The following is a 13945-nucleotide window of genomic DNA, read 5'->3' on the forward strand; positions in this document are numbered from 1 at the left end:
TTCTTGGCTCAGGCCAACCCTCCAGCACAGAATGATGGTAACCTCCAGTTTCCCCCAGGGCTTTCCAGGCACCTCCCAAAGCAAGCGGATATTATCTTCAGAAAGCAACTCATGGTGTGCTCTTGGGAGTTTTCTTGAAGGAGGGACAAGATGTCCTGGACCCAAGATGATGCAATACATTGACAGGAATTGTCTTTTGTCTTGAACAGGCGTGTTTGAATTTTCCAGCAGCACGGCCGGCTCTGGGGGATGTCAGACAGCAAGCAGCAGGGCCCAGGGGAAAGAGCAGAGCAGATGCTCCTGTGATGTCGGGTTGCAATGGCGAACTTCTCACTGTATCCTGCAGGTTCAACCAACAGACCTGGGGCTCAGCAGTCGGCTAGTACCAATCTCTACAGTTATCACCTGATTCCAAACAGACAAGCCCAGGACGTGTTTGAACAAATCAGATGCTTTTCCAATGAACACTGGGTGGCTTTTGTCTTTAGAAGCCCTATCCTTGCCTTTAGTCTCGGAGACAATCAAACAGGGGTTGTTTCTTCTGGATTCTACTTCTTAGGGCCGCGCTGTCCAGCAGAACTTTCCGTGATCTGCCCTGTCCAGCACGGTAGCCGCTCCCCGTGCGACTGTCGGGCATGTGAAGTGTGGCTGTTGCAACCGAGGAATTAAATTTTTAGTTGGATTCAACTTCAAGTTATTGAAACCGAAACACCCCGTGACTAGTGGTTGGTCAGGGCAGTCATAGGTGAGTGAGTTCTCATTGCTTTAAACGAATTCTAAGGTGTTCTTTGTAACCTAACACACGGGAAGCCTCAGACTCTTAATTTTCTTTTATCAGCATGATGCGATATGGGGTTAGGTGCCAATAAACTTCCCCCTGCACAATTGTGGACAGCCTCCAACTTCACATTTCATGTTATTTTTACCATGAGTACTAACTCCCGCCTTCTGGGAAGAACCCTGCGGCAGCAGTTGGTTTCATTCAAACAAGTCCATAGAATCCAGGAAGGAAGAGGAAAAAAGACGGGGAGAGAGAACAGAGTCTGACAGGTCTGGAGAAAGGGCAGTTTTATACACAGGGGACAGCCGAAGTCACGGTAGGAAAGCTGGCTCAGCAGCACGTGGTGAGGGCTTTGAGGGCTGAAGGCAGGACCCTGGGGGAGGCACCGTGGATTTACCACGAGATGAGCAAAGCCAAGCTTCAAGGCCCCTTCTATGCATAACCCTCTTCTCAATAAATATTTACTTTCATCCTTAATTTCAGTAATGTTGTATTGTTTATCTTAAAGGGAGCCCCCTGGGGCCGGGGAGGGCATAGCTCAGTGTACAGCATATGCTCAGTACGCACAAGGTCCTGAGCTCAGTCCCCAGTGCCTCCATTAAAAACAAACAAAGAAATACATTTAAAAAAATAAATAAACAACCTTTTTTTTAATTTTAAAAAGAAGAGAGCCCCCGAAGTTGTATAAACTTCAGTTTCCATCAAACTCGGATTCCTGATGAGGATGGACCTGGGAAGAGAAACCCACAGGATGGGCTGGTCGGAAATAGAAAAAAGAGAAAAACGTTGTCTCGGCAGCCAAGAAAGGAGAGGCTTGAAAAGAAGGCAGCCACACGGGCTCCGCCCCGGAGCTCAGGACAGGGAGTGGGACACAGCCTTCTGGTCTTGGTGCTCTGCACACCCTTCAAGTCAAGGGACAGCTCTTTTCTCTGCCTGGAGGGCAGTGAGAAAGGCTGCAAGCAATGCCGGGAGTTGCAGGAGGCCGCACCTGGCCGCCTTTACTTCCTCCGGGAGCAAAAAGATGCAGGTGTCTGCTGGAGAAATAGACATGGGGGCAGGAGCGTGAGGAGGAGGCGGAGGCTTGAATGGCCTTGGGATGCCATTCCCGGAGAGGGGACTGGCTGGAGCGAGGAACAGAGTGCCTGTGAACTTCCCGGGACCTTCACGCTTCTGTGAGTGAGGTGGGATGAGAATACCGGGGAGCTCTCTCCCAGCCTTCCGTCTTGATTTTATGGGAGAAGAGCCCAGCCATGGGGCAGAACTTCTCACTCCCGCTTGCTCAGTGGAATCACTGGTCTGCTCCACACCCTGAGATTCTTTTTTTTTAATCTTCCAGTAACACATAATAATCACATTTATTCTTTTGCACAGCTGCAGATCTGCCAGGACTATCGAAAAATAAAAAGATTTCTGAGCAGACGGAAAGAGAACTGTCAAAATCCAGTACCCACCAGACACGAAAGAACAGTTTCAACTGAAATCAAGACCACAACCTCAGCGATCTTCTCCCAAGGAAATAAAGACTGAGAAGTTGGCGTTAATCATTGATTACAATTAGTTATAACCAACTGAACTAAAGTAGTTCCGCTTTCACACATGGATGTAAAATCCTGGAGCTCAGTTCCGGGAAGCCTCTCTCTTTTATCTCCTCTTTAGAACATCCCCAACATTGTGTAGGGACTGGAGCCCTGAATAATGACTCTGGAAACGTGAGCCCTTTGGCCAAGTCAGCCACTAGATCCAGAATTCTAGGGGCGTCTACAAAGTACAGGACTTTTCTAAACCATGGATACCTGGGAAGACTTTTAGACCCCTCCCTCGGGACTCCTGGTGTTCTCTTTTGCAGACAAACTGAAGACTGCACCCAGAGATTCTGATTGCACTGGTGTGGGGTGAGGTCTGGGCCTTGAGAATTTTTTAAGATTCCTAGGTGATTCGAATTTACAGCCAGGACTGAAAATCACTGCCTTTGTAATCCTTAGTCTACCAAGTAGATATTATATACCCAAAACATAACAATCAACAAGAGAAGTTTTTCTATGCTTAAAGTTTAGCCTAAGAAGCAGGGAGGGTGTAGCTCAGTGGTAGAGCACATGCTTAGCGTGCATGAGGTCCTGGGTTCAATCCCCAGCACCTCTGTTAAAATAAATAAGTAAATAATTAAACCTAATTACATCCTTCCCCGATCCTAAAAAAAAGTTTAGCCTAAGAAGGTGAAATGGCACTGTCCCTGCTGGGAGTGCCCAGTCCTCTGTCTGCCTGGTTTTGTTTCCCTCTGGATATGTGTTTGCTTCGGAATCTAAGAGGTAAGACACGGTGTCAGCATCTTAATGGCTAACTTGTATGCTTCCTGTGTGACAAGCATACGAATTCTCAAATTTTGTTCTCAAAAAAAACCCCACGAGGTAGGCATGCACATAATCTCCACTTTACAGATCAGAAAACTCAGCCACTGGGAGATTAAATCATTTTCCCAGGGCCCCCTAATTGACAACACCAGATGGAGAACCATCTAGACACGTTCAAAACCTCTGGGCAGTGACCTCTCGCTTCGTCTAAACAGGACGGACCACACCACTCACTAGAAACTCTTACAGCTTTTCCCTGCCTTTGAAAAAATTCAGAGTCAAATCCCTGCTCCCCATATCCTTCTAACGCGTTCGCTGTTTTGTGTAATTCACTAATACCGCATGAGAGGTGACAATGGCCTCTGCGTTACTGTAATCCAAAATCGACACCACATTGTTTTAGAAGGACCCAGAATGTTCCTTCAACTTGGTCCGAATACATGTGGCCACTCATAGACAAAGGGGCCTTCCTCAAGCTGGAGCGCTTTCCCTCAAAGTCAAGACCATGGTTACCCCTTCTGTGACAGAACAGAACTTCACAGGGCGAGCTTCCATGACCCTTCCTGACACACCTTCCGTTCCCCTCCAGTCTTATAGTCAGATGGAAGTCAGCCCTCATGTGCTTCCCTAAACTAGTTTCTTTAGCTGCATACGCGAATTTGTGCATTTGCAAGGAAAGTGTCTAAAAAAGCCAAAGTGTGCATGCTAACAGAGCACAGGATTTCCTTTTTCTTTTCTTTTTTCTTTGTTTTTTTTTTTTGCTAAAGATCACAAAAAGTAAATTCAACTGAAGTTGTAAGTAAGGAGCAAGGAATCGTTCGGGTTTTACCATAGTCCGTGCCTGAATTTCTTTCTTTTCTGATTTCTTTCTGTTTTGCAGGCTTTTCTTGCGCATTTCCGTTAACATCATATCCATCCTTTTCATAATTTTTGACTGCTTTCTGCTGAGTTCTAGCTGTCATTCTGACCTTTCTAGTCTCCTCCAGAGAAGAGTCTCTCGCTTCGAGTGCTTCCAAATCATCAGCAAGACGAGATTTGCCCGACTGGCGTGTGGCTGACCTGCAGGGAACCCACCCCGTCAAACGGTGAAACTCACCCAAGAACGAGGGGGCGTGTCCCAGCTGGTGCTCTGGGCTCAGGGAGCCGGGCTTGGGCGATTCCTGAAGATTTTGTCACCGCAGCAGCTGTGTTCTTAGGTTTGAGAGGTGTGTGCGCAAACATCAGACTAATAATTTGTGAAGTGTGATCCATTTTACCTCTGGGCGTGAGACTAGAGGATGGGGAATGCGGTCGGGTAGAAAATTGTTATTGTTTGCTTTTACCCACTTCTGTGCTCTCTGAATTTTTTTCAGGGGTCTCGTATTACTCGTTGATATTAAAAACTAAGAAAAGAGAAACCGAACCATATTGGAAGTCACAGGACCATCTGAGCCCCAGTGGTGTGAATCAGGTCGAGGACTGGCATTGCCTGTGACCCCAGAGAGAAAGTGTCCTGCAGGGGACAGAGCTGTGGGACCAGCCCAGCCAGGCCCTCAGCCTACCTCTTGACAGGCAGAGCTGACTGCCGCAGAGCATCCCCTCGATTCGGGCCCCCACACTCTTCCATGAGCTCTGGGGGTGGGTACTGGTTCCTTCCACCTAAAGATAAAATAAAATCTCAAATCAAATCAAGCCTATAATAGTATGAAACTTGAAAGTAAAACAAAATAAAATAAAGCATAAAAACAAAATATTTTCCATTAAGACAGAAAACTTAAGACAGAAAATAAAATCAAGTAAGCACAAAATCAAGTAAAATATACAAAAAAAATTAAAAAATAAAATCTAAAAACGAAAAAAAAATCCACTGACATAAAAGTAAAAAGAGATAAAATAACTTCAAACAAAGCACAGCATAGACACAAAAATAAAAGCAAATAAAATAAAATAGGAAAACAAAATAAAAGCATAAAATGCACCCCATCATATAAATAATAGAGAATTAAACCACAAAAAAATAAAAGGATATAACAGAACGTGAAATGCAACCTAACGGAAGAAGACATTTAAAAAAAAGTGTAACTAGAAAAGTGATCATTCAGCCTGTTCCTCCCTCAAAGAATCACTAAGCGCTCAGCCATGCATTACAATTCTCTCCTCCATCTCCTGCAAAGGTAATGAATCTGAAGTTCAGAGAGGTTCACTGACCTTTCTAGAATCACACAGCTCACTAGTGGCAAAGTGAGGACTAGAACCGATTCATCAGTCTCCATGCCTCTCGAGTCAGGGAGGCACAGATGCTGTGTCAGTAATTCCGAGATGCCCATCAGACTCCCTTTATTCCTTCAGTGAGGAAGGGGCACGTGTCCCTTGAGGCTCCCGACAGGATGTCACACCCATGTACAGACTGAGAAACTAAGGTCTCTGCGCAGATCCCGTGTCACGAGGCGGCACCCACACAAGAGCTGTTCTGGACTACACACTGGTGCACAACGCCCAAGGCCACCTCCTGGAAGGGGGACCAGGATAATACCCACCCCGCATCCTGACCGTCTCCACACCAAGCCAGGGATACAGATTTGGTACTAGCGGCCCACGAACTCGGTTCAACTAGTTCCAGCCGAAAGTGAGGGCACTAGGACAGGAGACAGGGAGGAATTCCAGCTGAGATGCACTGTCACTCCGCCCACTGCGGCTTCATCCACCCAACCTGAGGTGGGGGACTCTGGACTTCTGTCCTGACTCCCTCACTTCCTGGCAGGTCCCTGAAGTCCTCTGAAAATAAATAAACATCATATACTCTTGCCACTCAAGCTGTGGTCCACGGACCAGCAGCAACGGCAACAACCAGGAGTTTGTTAAGAAAGCAGAATCCCCAGCCCCAGCTCCGACCTACTGAATCAGGATCCGAATTTTAACTAGACTCCCCGGGAAATGCATGTGCATGTTAACATCTGAGAGCCCTGTTCTGCAGCACTGGGGGCTGGATTACTGGGTGCAGCAGTACCGACACCTCCTCTTGTATCTGCACAGCCATGGTGCTTTCATGCACGTATCTGAATGCAGGCTACACAGAGAACACACCGTAATCCTCATTTTGGTAAAAGAAAACCCAGAGGTCAGGTGGAAACGTCAGGCTCCTAGGCACCACACAAGAAATCAGTACTAGGCTTGGCACAGTGTCAGGGCAACAGAGCTCGGGGTTTTCAGGTAGTGGGGGGCTCCCTGGGGGCTCCCCAGAGGCTGCGGGGCTGCTCACACCTCAGCAAGGGCGAAGGTGCGACGGGCGTCCACCCGCCCAAATGCCAGGCTCTGTACGCCCTCCCTGCAGCCCACCCGGACATCCCCCGTGCACTGGAAATGCTCACTTGTTAGGAGGTTCAGGAAGGCCCGCGTGAAGCCCCGGGCGTATGCCACCTCCGGGTCCGAGATCCCCTCCAGTCGTAGCAGGTGCTGCTCAGAGGGGGCGCTGGCCAGGCGGGCCAGCTCAGCCAGTTCGCGGGCCCCCACAGCCTGGCCCCAGGCCAGCACAAACAGAGTGATGCCCTTGCACTTGGCCTCCAGGGACAGAGTCCTTAGCTTCTCCCGGTCCCAGCCGCTGGTCTCACTGGCCACGATGGCAAAGAGGACCTGCACCCTCCTGGGCAGCGGGGCTGCCAGGAGCACCCTCTCCAGCGTCCACTCCAGAGCATGGCCCAGGGCAGGGGCTCCCTGCAGCGGGTGGCCTGCGGCCTCGCGGACGTGCTTCTGCATCTGCATCCGGCGGCTGTAGGAGGTCAGGTGGAAGTCCTCGCGCACAGGTGGGTGGCCAGAGGGCGGCCAGAAGCCAGGAGTCGTGTGTGTCACCAGGGCCGCGCGCGCCCCACGCGGGGATGTGCTGGGCTCTGCAGCCACCTCCAGGTCATCCAGGGTGGCGCCCACAAGGGTCAAGGCGGCGCGGTACAAGTCTGCGTCCACGCCGCTGGAGCTGTCCACCACGAAGGCCACATCCATGTCCACCGCCAGGGGCCAGGGGGCGCCCCGCCCGCACTCCACAGCCGGGCGGCACGGGTCTGCGGAGGAGAGGCGGGGAGAGGCCAGGGTTACCACGCGTCCCTTCCCTTTCCATGCACACACGCTTCCAGACGCTCAGTAAGGAGAGTGAGTGTTGAGGGCTACCCTCACAGGGTTGACCCTGTGGGCCGGGCACTGTAAGTAGATGTGCCCATTATCCAGAAGGAAGACTTGAGAAGACCTGATTCCACATTTAATGTTTGTAACCACTAAGCTTCCTAATCCTTGGTTTCACAGATCCCTGCCTGGCCAATCAAGCCCCATCTCTTACTTTTGTGTGATCTGGGCGATGACAGCTTCCCCCTGGCCTCCGTGCCCTCCTCTGTCCGATGGAGATAATGATGATGATGACAACAACAAGGACAATGGCAGCACCTCCGTCCTGAGGTGGTTCGTGAAGTTTAACTTTAAAATGAGTCATATATGTTAAGTGCTCAGAAGAACACATGGGGTGCAGCAAAAGCTCAGGCCAGCTGGGTTTATGCTTCCAAAGGAGAGGGGATGGAGGCACAGAGAGGCCACGTGTCAATGAGGTGATGGGCGTCAACGCAGTCCCTCAACTGTAACCTACACCGCAAGCGGCAGCTCCTGTATTTGACACAACCAAGTTCTCGGAGCCAAACCGCTCATGGCGGTGTGAGGCCTGAGTGTGAACCAAGGAGACAGAACAGTTTAATCCCCTTTTGATTTTGCCTAAGGGACTCACTGTGGCCCCGGGCGATGGGGGTCTGGGCATGCGTGGGTTTCAGCATCTCGTTTGATCTGGCACAGGCCAGTGCGGGGCGTGGGACGTGGTGATGGAGACTCCCAGAAAGGGAATGATGCAGTGATTTGCCGATACCCCACAGGTGGTCAGCAGCAGTCCCAGGCCGAGAACATATCTTAGTTTGGTGGCCTGTCCTTCACACTAAGTTTCTGCTGAGGAAGGAACGCAAGCCCAGCCATCTATGGGAGTCTGGCAGGACAGCACATAAGCGGAGTAGATCGGGCGTTACTGAGAAGACAGGGAGGGGAAGGAACTGTGGGGGGCACTAGCCAGACACTGGTTGCTCTAAAGGGAGTGGGAACAATTCATCTCTGTCTGACCATTGCCACAAAGGAATGCAGTGTCTGCGATTCTCCAGATGATTCTGACTTCCTGAGAAAAATGAGAAATCCAGACTTGATAGGAAATTCCCCAGCTCGGAAGTTCTGCATGTACCAAGCAAATGCACATCTGCAGAGCAGAACTGGCCTGTGGCCACCAGCTAATTCATCCTGTTCTAAAGACAGTGTGAGAAGCGACACTGCCCAGGCTCACCATAGCAGAGCGTGCAGCGGGCCATGCGCTCCACATCCTGCTGGCTCTCCGTCTCCCAGACGTACAGGTGAGATCTGTTGGTTCCATCCATCTGGGGGGAACACAGACACAAGGTTATTGTTAATTATCACCGAACTAAATCTCAGGCCTTGTTTTCCATGCATCTCCCAATTCAGGTGAGAAAAATATTACTATGATTTTTTAAAGAATGCATATAATTATGTATGTGTAATTTGGCATTATCTATGCCAGCTGCATACAGTCATTTAGTTCTCTAGTTTCAGCGTGGAGGTTGGACTGTCATGAGCTGTGGGGTCTGCAGACCCCCAGTGTGTATAGAACTCAACCAATGTCAGGCTGTGTTGGAACTAGGGTAAGGAAGTCAAAGCTTTAATTATTTAGAAATTCTGTAAATCTTCAGTGATTGTCCATGGTATGTGGTGCAGTGTCAGGGGAGTTATAGACATGAACACGTAGACCCTTCAAGGAGGTGGTCCCGGAGGTCACATACTGTTAGAATGGAAAGAGGCCGAGACCACAGGGGAGGCCTGGCTAGAATATTCCTGGTGTTCAGAGCTGGAAAGACGGAGGGGATCAGGGAAGGCTTTGCAAGGATGGCAAATCTGTTTGTCTCCTTCACTTAACCTTTCCCATTATGATTCATTTAATTACTGGTATCAGGCTTAAAAGAAAAATGGTATTAACAATAATAAATCCTTAGTCACATGCACCCAGGGTTCACAGCAGCACTGTTTACAATAGCCAAGACATGAAACAACCTAAATGTCCATCAACAGATGACTGGATAAAGAAGATGTGGTATATGGAATAAAATTCAGCCATAAAAAAGAATAAAATAATGCCTTTTGCAGCAACATGGATGGACCTAGAGATTCTCATACTAAGTGAAGTCAGTCAGTCAGACAAAGATAAGTATCATATCACTTACGTGTGGAATCTAAAAAAAAAAGATACAAATTCTCTTTACAAACCAGTACAGGCATAGAAAACAAACTCTAGTTACCAGAGGGGAAAGGGCAGAGGAGGGATAAATTAGGAGTTGGGGATTAACAGACACACATTACTATATATAAAACAGATAAACACCAAGGACCTACTGTACAGCACAGGGAACCATATTCAATTTCTTGTAATAACCTATAATGCAAAAGAATCTGAAAAGAAAATATATATGTATGTATATGTATAACTGAATCACTTTGCTGTACGCCTGAAACTAACATTGTAAATCAACTACACTTCCATAAAAAATAAAATTTAAAAAGACAATAATAAATCCAACAAGGTCCACGTGATAACTGGCTAGACCATCGACAAACCCACTCCCTCGTCTTCCGAGGGCCATGGCTAGACCTCAGGTCCCATCCTCATCGTCCCTTGCAGCTGACTGGACCACGTGGCTAGGGTGGAGCTGCCCACGTGGAGGAGGAAGCGCTGACTGCCATCTCCAGGGTGTGCACTCAACTCCACTACCTCCTCAGCCCTCATCTGCCAGCCAGATGCAGAGGATCCAGAAAAGATTCTGAGGACCCACCTCACTGGTGACAGAAGCAGAAATAACCCTTTCTGGGGCTGAACCACTGAGACGTGGGTGTGAATGGTTTCACAGTCAACCTCCCCTGGTTACCACAGACCAGCAGCAGGATTTCCCATTGCATCATGAAATGAGAAATGCCTTCAGATTACTGCTCTCTGGGATTGAGGGGTGGTCTGCAAAGAGCTGGCTATCTTGGCTTGGCCATGTCCATCTCTTTGTCTACTCTGTCACAACACCTGGGGGCTGGAGGACCAAGCAGACCCGGACCCTCCTCGGGTAGCAAGGTACACGGGATTCAAAGATGTACTTGCCCTCGGGGAGACAGATGGGCAAGGGTTACTTTGGATGAGAACATTCGGGAACACAGACTCCATGCAGAGCTCTTCCCTCTTCCTGTTCAGGACTGCAGCATGGTCCCTTCCACTGAGCTTACTTGGAGGAAAAACCCTCCTAGGGAAAGAAATGTAAAGAGCTGAACTTTCGTTTATGCTCATGTTACACAAAGCAAACATGGGAACATTCCTAAGTCTTCCATGGCAAAAGCAACCTGAAATTATGCTTTTTCTTGACTTGGAAATTCAAACCAACCAAGACTGATTCAATGGTTACCAGGTAAAAGGCTTAACAAGCCATCTGGAGACACCAAAATGACACAGCCACACATTCCAAGAGCTTAAAAACCTTAAGTGGAAAGATGGACAGTCTTCCAGAAAGACAGAGGCTCAATAATACATTTTAGGAACACAGGAAGAGATTCATTTCAAAAGGAAGAGGTGGAAGGAAACTGATAAATAATCATGATGAAGACAATGGCATTTGAGAAAATGAGGAGGATCCTTACCTGGCAAAGCAGCAGGGAAAAGCATGATGGCATGGAGGAACAGCATGTGCAAGTGCCCAGAGGTAGGCAGTGGTTTTCTATGGGTTCTTCTCAATGTCCCAACACCCTAGAGATTAGATGTGCAGCATATCTGAAACCCTCTAATTCCCTGCCAGACAGAGGAACTGACATGAAGAGCGAAGGGAGAGTCGCCAGCATCCAACATTCAGATGGACTCCACATGGTCACTAGATCTGAGAGTCAACCAAACCAAACGGACCTAATAAATCCCCAAAGATCAAAGAGAACAGTTGTCAGCATGGAAATTAATAGCTTCCCTGGAAATCACAGGAGGCAATCTGGAAGGCTTCTGAAACCAGGGTCCACAGCAGTGTTCCAGAACATGGAAGAAGCATGGAAGAACCCCAGGAGCAGCGACTTTACTCCAAGAGTTACAGGGAAATGCTAAGCTGGTGTTCATTACTTTTAAATCATGGGATACATGAGTGGAATGTGTTATAAAAGGAAGAATTCATATTTTTAAGGTAGTATGAAAGACTTCCAACAAAGTCAAACATTCCTCCGAGTTTGTACAAAGGAACGATTCATGGGAGAAGTGCTATGCAGCCCTAATGGACTAGGTGTCTGGAACTGGGGTCCTGTTCTCTGGTCTGCCGGAACTGGCTGTGTGACCTTGGGCAAGCCCCTGACCTGTTTCCCTGGCAACAGAGGTTTAAGGTAGGAGTCACTACTGCTGAGTTCCTCCTGTTCTGACACAGCCTAGCCCTCTGTTCCTGTCTTCTCTTTTTGACTCATGTTCAGGACACTGTAACTTTTTCTACTAGGAGCAGCTCAGGGGATGCAACTCTCCATCTGTTGTTCTGCTGGCTGGAAAAAAAAAACAAATTCAACTGAACTGGAATAGCTACAAGCCTTGCATATTTTTAACTTTTCTTAGGAAGAATAGTTTTGTGATCATGATTAAAAGATTCACCATTCTTGCAAAAATAAAATTGTGGAAACCAGAACACAAAAACATAGTGTGAGTCCTCAGGGAACCATAATTCAGCAGAGATGCTTCTGGACCTCCCTGTTATTCATTCACATTTAATTCATTTGACTTTGGGCTGGCCAGCATGGTCCCAGTCACTGATAAGGCAGACAAGATCATTTTGGAGAAAGTTCAAGCAAAGAGATCGTATGGGAGGGGAGCCTGGAGGGAGAAGAGAAAACGGGGTATCTGATTCCTACTGCAAACTCCCATCAGCACCAGAGACGGAAACCTCACAGAGTACCTGGAGCACAAACCAGTCATCTACTTGGGGCTCAAAGCTTTACAGTAGTTTGAATCAGCACCTCTGGTGATGCCCTCAACCAGCGTCACTCCTGAAGGTCCAGCCGAGGTCCTGATGGGACTGGCTAGGCACTAAAGGCAGGGATGTATGGCGGGCAGAGGGGGAGGGGAGAATGCAGCACAAGGCTTTGCATAAGCATGCTCTTCTGTTTAATAGTCAGAAAGACCTTTTCTTGCAGGATACAGACAACCCTCGAACCTCAGTCCCCATTACTGAAGAAAGCTGCATGGGCCCTGAGCTGGAGGGGCCCACGGGGTTCAAGCCAAGACTTCAACTGCTGACTAAGCTGCCAGAAGCCCCAGGACAATGCTCCTTCCTGGAATGGAGCTGGAGGAGGCTCCTGGCAAGTGCCAATAAGGAGGATTTACCTTGAACCGAGAAAGGGCTGCCTGGACACCAAGGAGGGAGAGTTAGAAACCACTGGGCATCCAGTAAGGGCTTAGGGAACAAGGAGGGAAAACTGAAAAAAATCAGGGAAGGAAAAGAAGACAGTAATCACGTCCCTGGTGACAGATCCTACCAGGTGGCATGGTCCCACCAGGACTGCCGAGAAGCAGCTGACTCTTCTGGGCGCCCCAGAGAACACTGGGGCCGACCTTGGATCGAGGGTGTTGGGTGGCAGAGCCGGAAGAGGGAACTAGGGAACATATGAGGGAGCCAATTAAGAACTGTGCCCTTTAGAACCAGTCACTTCACCTCTGACCATCACTCACCCATGCCTTATCCTATTAACTTGTGTGATAGCCTTGAGAGAGGTGATCAGGCAGCCATACCGACCTTGGCGGATTAACCACAAGGGAAAGAAAGTGCCAGGCTGTTAAAAACAAACAAACAAACAAACAAACAAACAAACAAAAATAGGTTGTTTCTTTTACACCGCAGCTGGCTCCTTGGCTCTGAGAACATAGTCCTACAGCAGGACGACTTACGTCCCACAGCTGCTGCCTGGACCCCAAGGACAGCCCCCAGTATCTCTTTCTTTGTTCTCTTTCTTCCCGTGAAGTTCCTGTTTTAGGTCTAAGCTCCACGGGAGGAAAGAGCCAGTAACAGGAGGTGCCTGACACCAGTGGAGGGAAGACAGTGGGGGCGGAGGCTTCCAATAAAGAGACCCTGTGGCCGACTGAGTTCTGAGGCTGTCTCCGCTGGCTGCCTGGCTGATGGCTCCCCACTCAAATATTGTTTGTTTTTTTTTGACAGAGGTACTGGGGATTGAACCCAGGACCTATGCATGCTAAGCACACACTCTACCACTGAGCTATTACCCTCCCCTCTTTTTTGATTTTGTCCCTTCTCTCTCTGAGTAATAAAGCAGCTTCCTTCTTCCCTTTGTCCCTTTGCCTCTATGAAGAATTCTTTCTCAGTCGGGGGGCAAGGACCCACACGTCAGCAGGGGAAGGCGGGGTGGCTTGCCATCTGTTTGGTGAGCTTTCCAGTTTGTGGGTTTCTCTATCTGTTAAGTCTGGGGATGAGCCCAACCTGCCTCAGACTTCACCATTCATGGAAAAGCCACCGGGGGAGTTTAATAAAAATGCAGAGCCTGGCTGATTCCATCAGGGGAGGAGTTTTAGAGCTGGCATTTCTCCAAACCCAGGTGAGGCTGCGAAGCTGGGGGTCCCAGGACCACCATTTGAGTAGTGAAGAGTGAAGTGATGAGGCATGAAAAGCACATGGCCTGGTGGCTGGACCTTCACAGGTGCTGTAATAGATGGAAGCTTTCCGATTTCATCAGCAGTAGCGGGGCCAAGGCACAC

The 13945-nt window shown here is 48.7% G+C and overlaps 1 protein-coding gene across 1 annotated transcript in view; it reads right to left on the reverse strand.

Annotated features, from left to right (window-relative positions):
• The window catches only part of LOC102545896 (collagen alpha-4(VI) chain-like), a 98492-nt gene that overhangs the window by 1382 nt on the left and 83165 nt on the right, over positions 1 to 13945 (reverse strand). Inside the window, exons 33-35 of the mRNA XM_072971330.1 lie at positions 8462 to 8552; positions 6477 to 7160; positions 4671 to 4767 (exon numbers count right to left, since the gene is read on the reverse strand). Coding sequence (XP_072827431.1) covers positions 4671 to 4767; positions 6477 to 7160; positions 8462 to 8552 — 872 coding nt within the window. The remainder of the gene's footprint in view (positions 1 to 4670; positions 4768 to 6476; positions 7161 to 8461; positions 8553 to 13945) is intronic.

Source organism: Vicugna pacos, chromosome 1, assembly GCF_048564905.1.
Source record: "Vicugna pacos chromosome 1, VicPac4, whole genome shotgun sequence".
In the NCBI taxonomy this organism is placed as follows: domain Eukaryota; kingdom Metazoa; phylum Chordata; class Mammalia; order Artiodactyla; family Camelidae; genus Vicugna; species Vicugna pacos.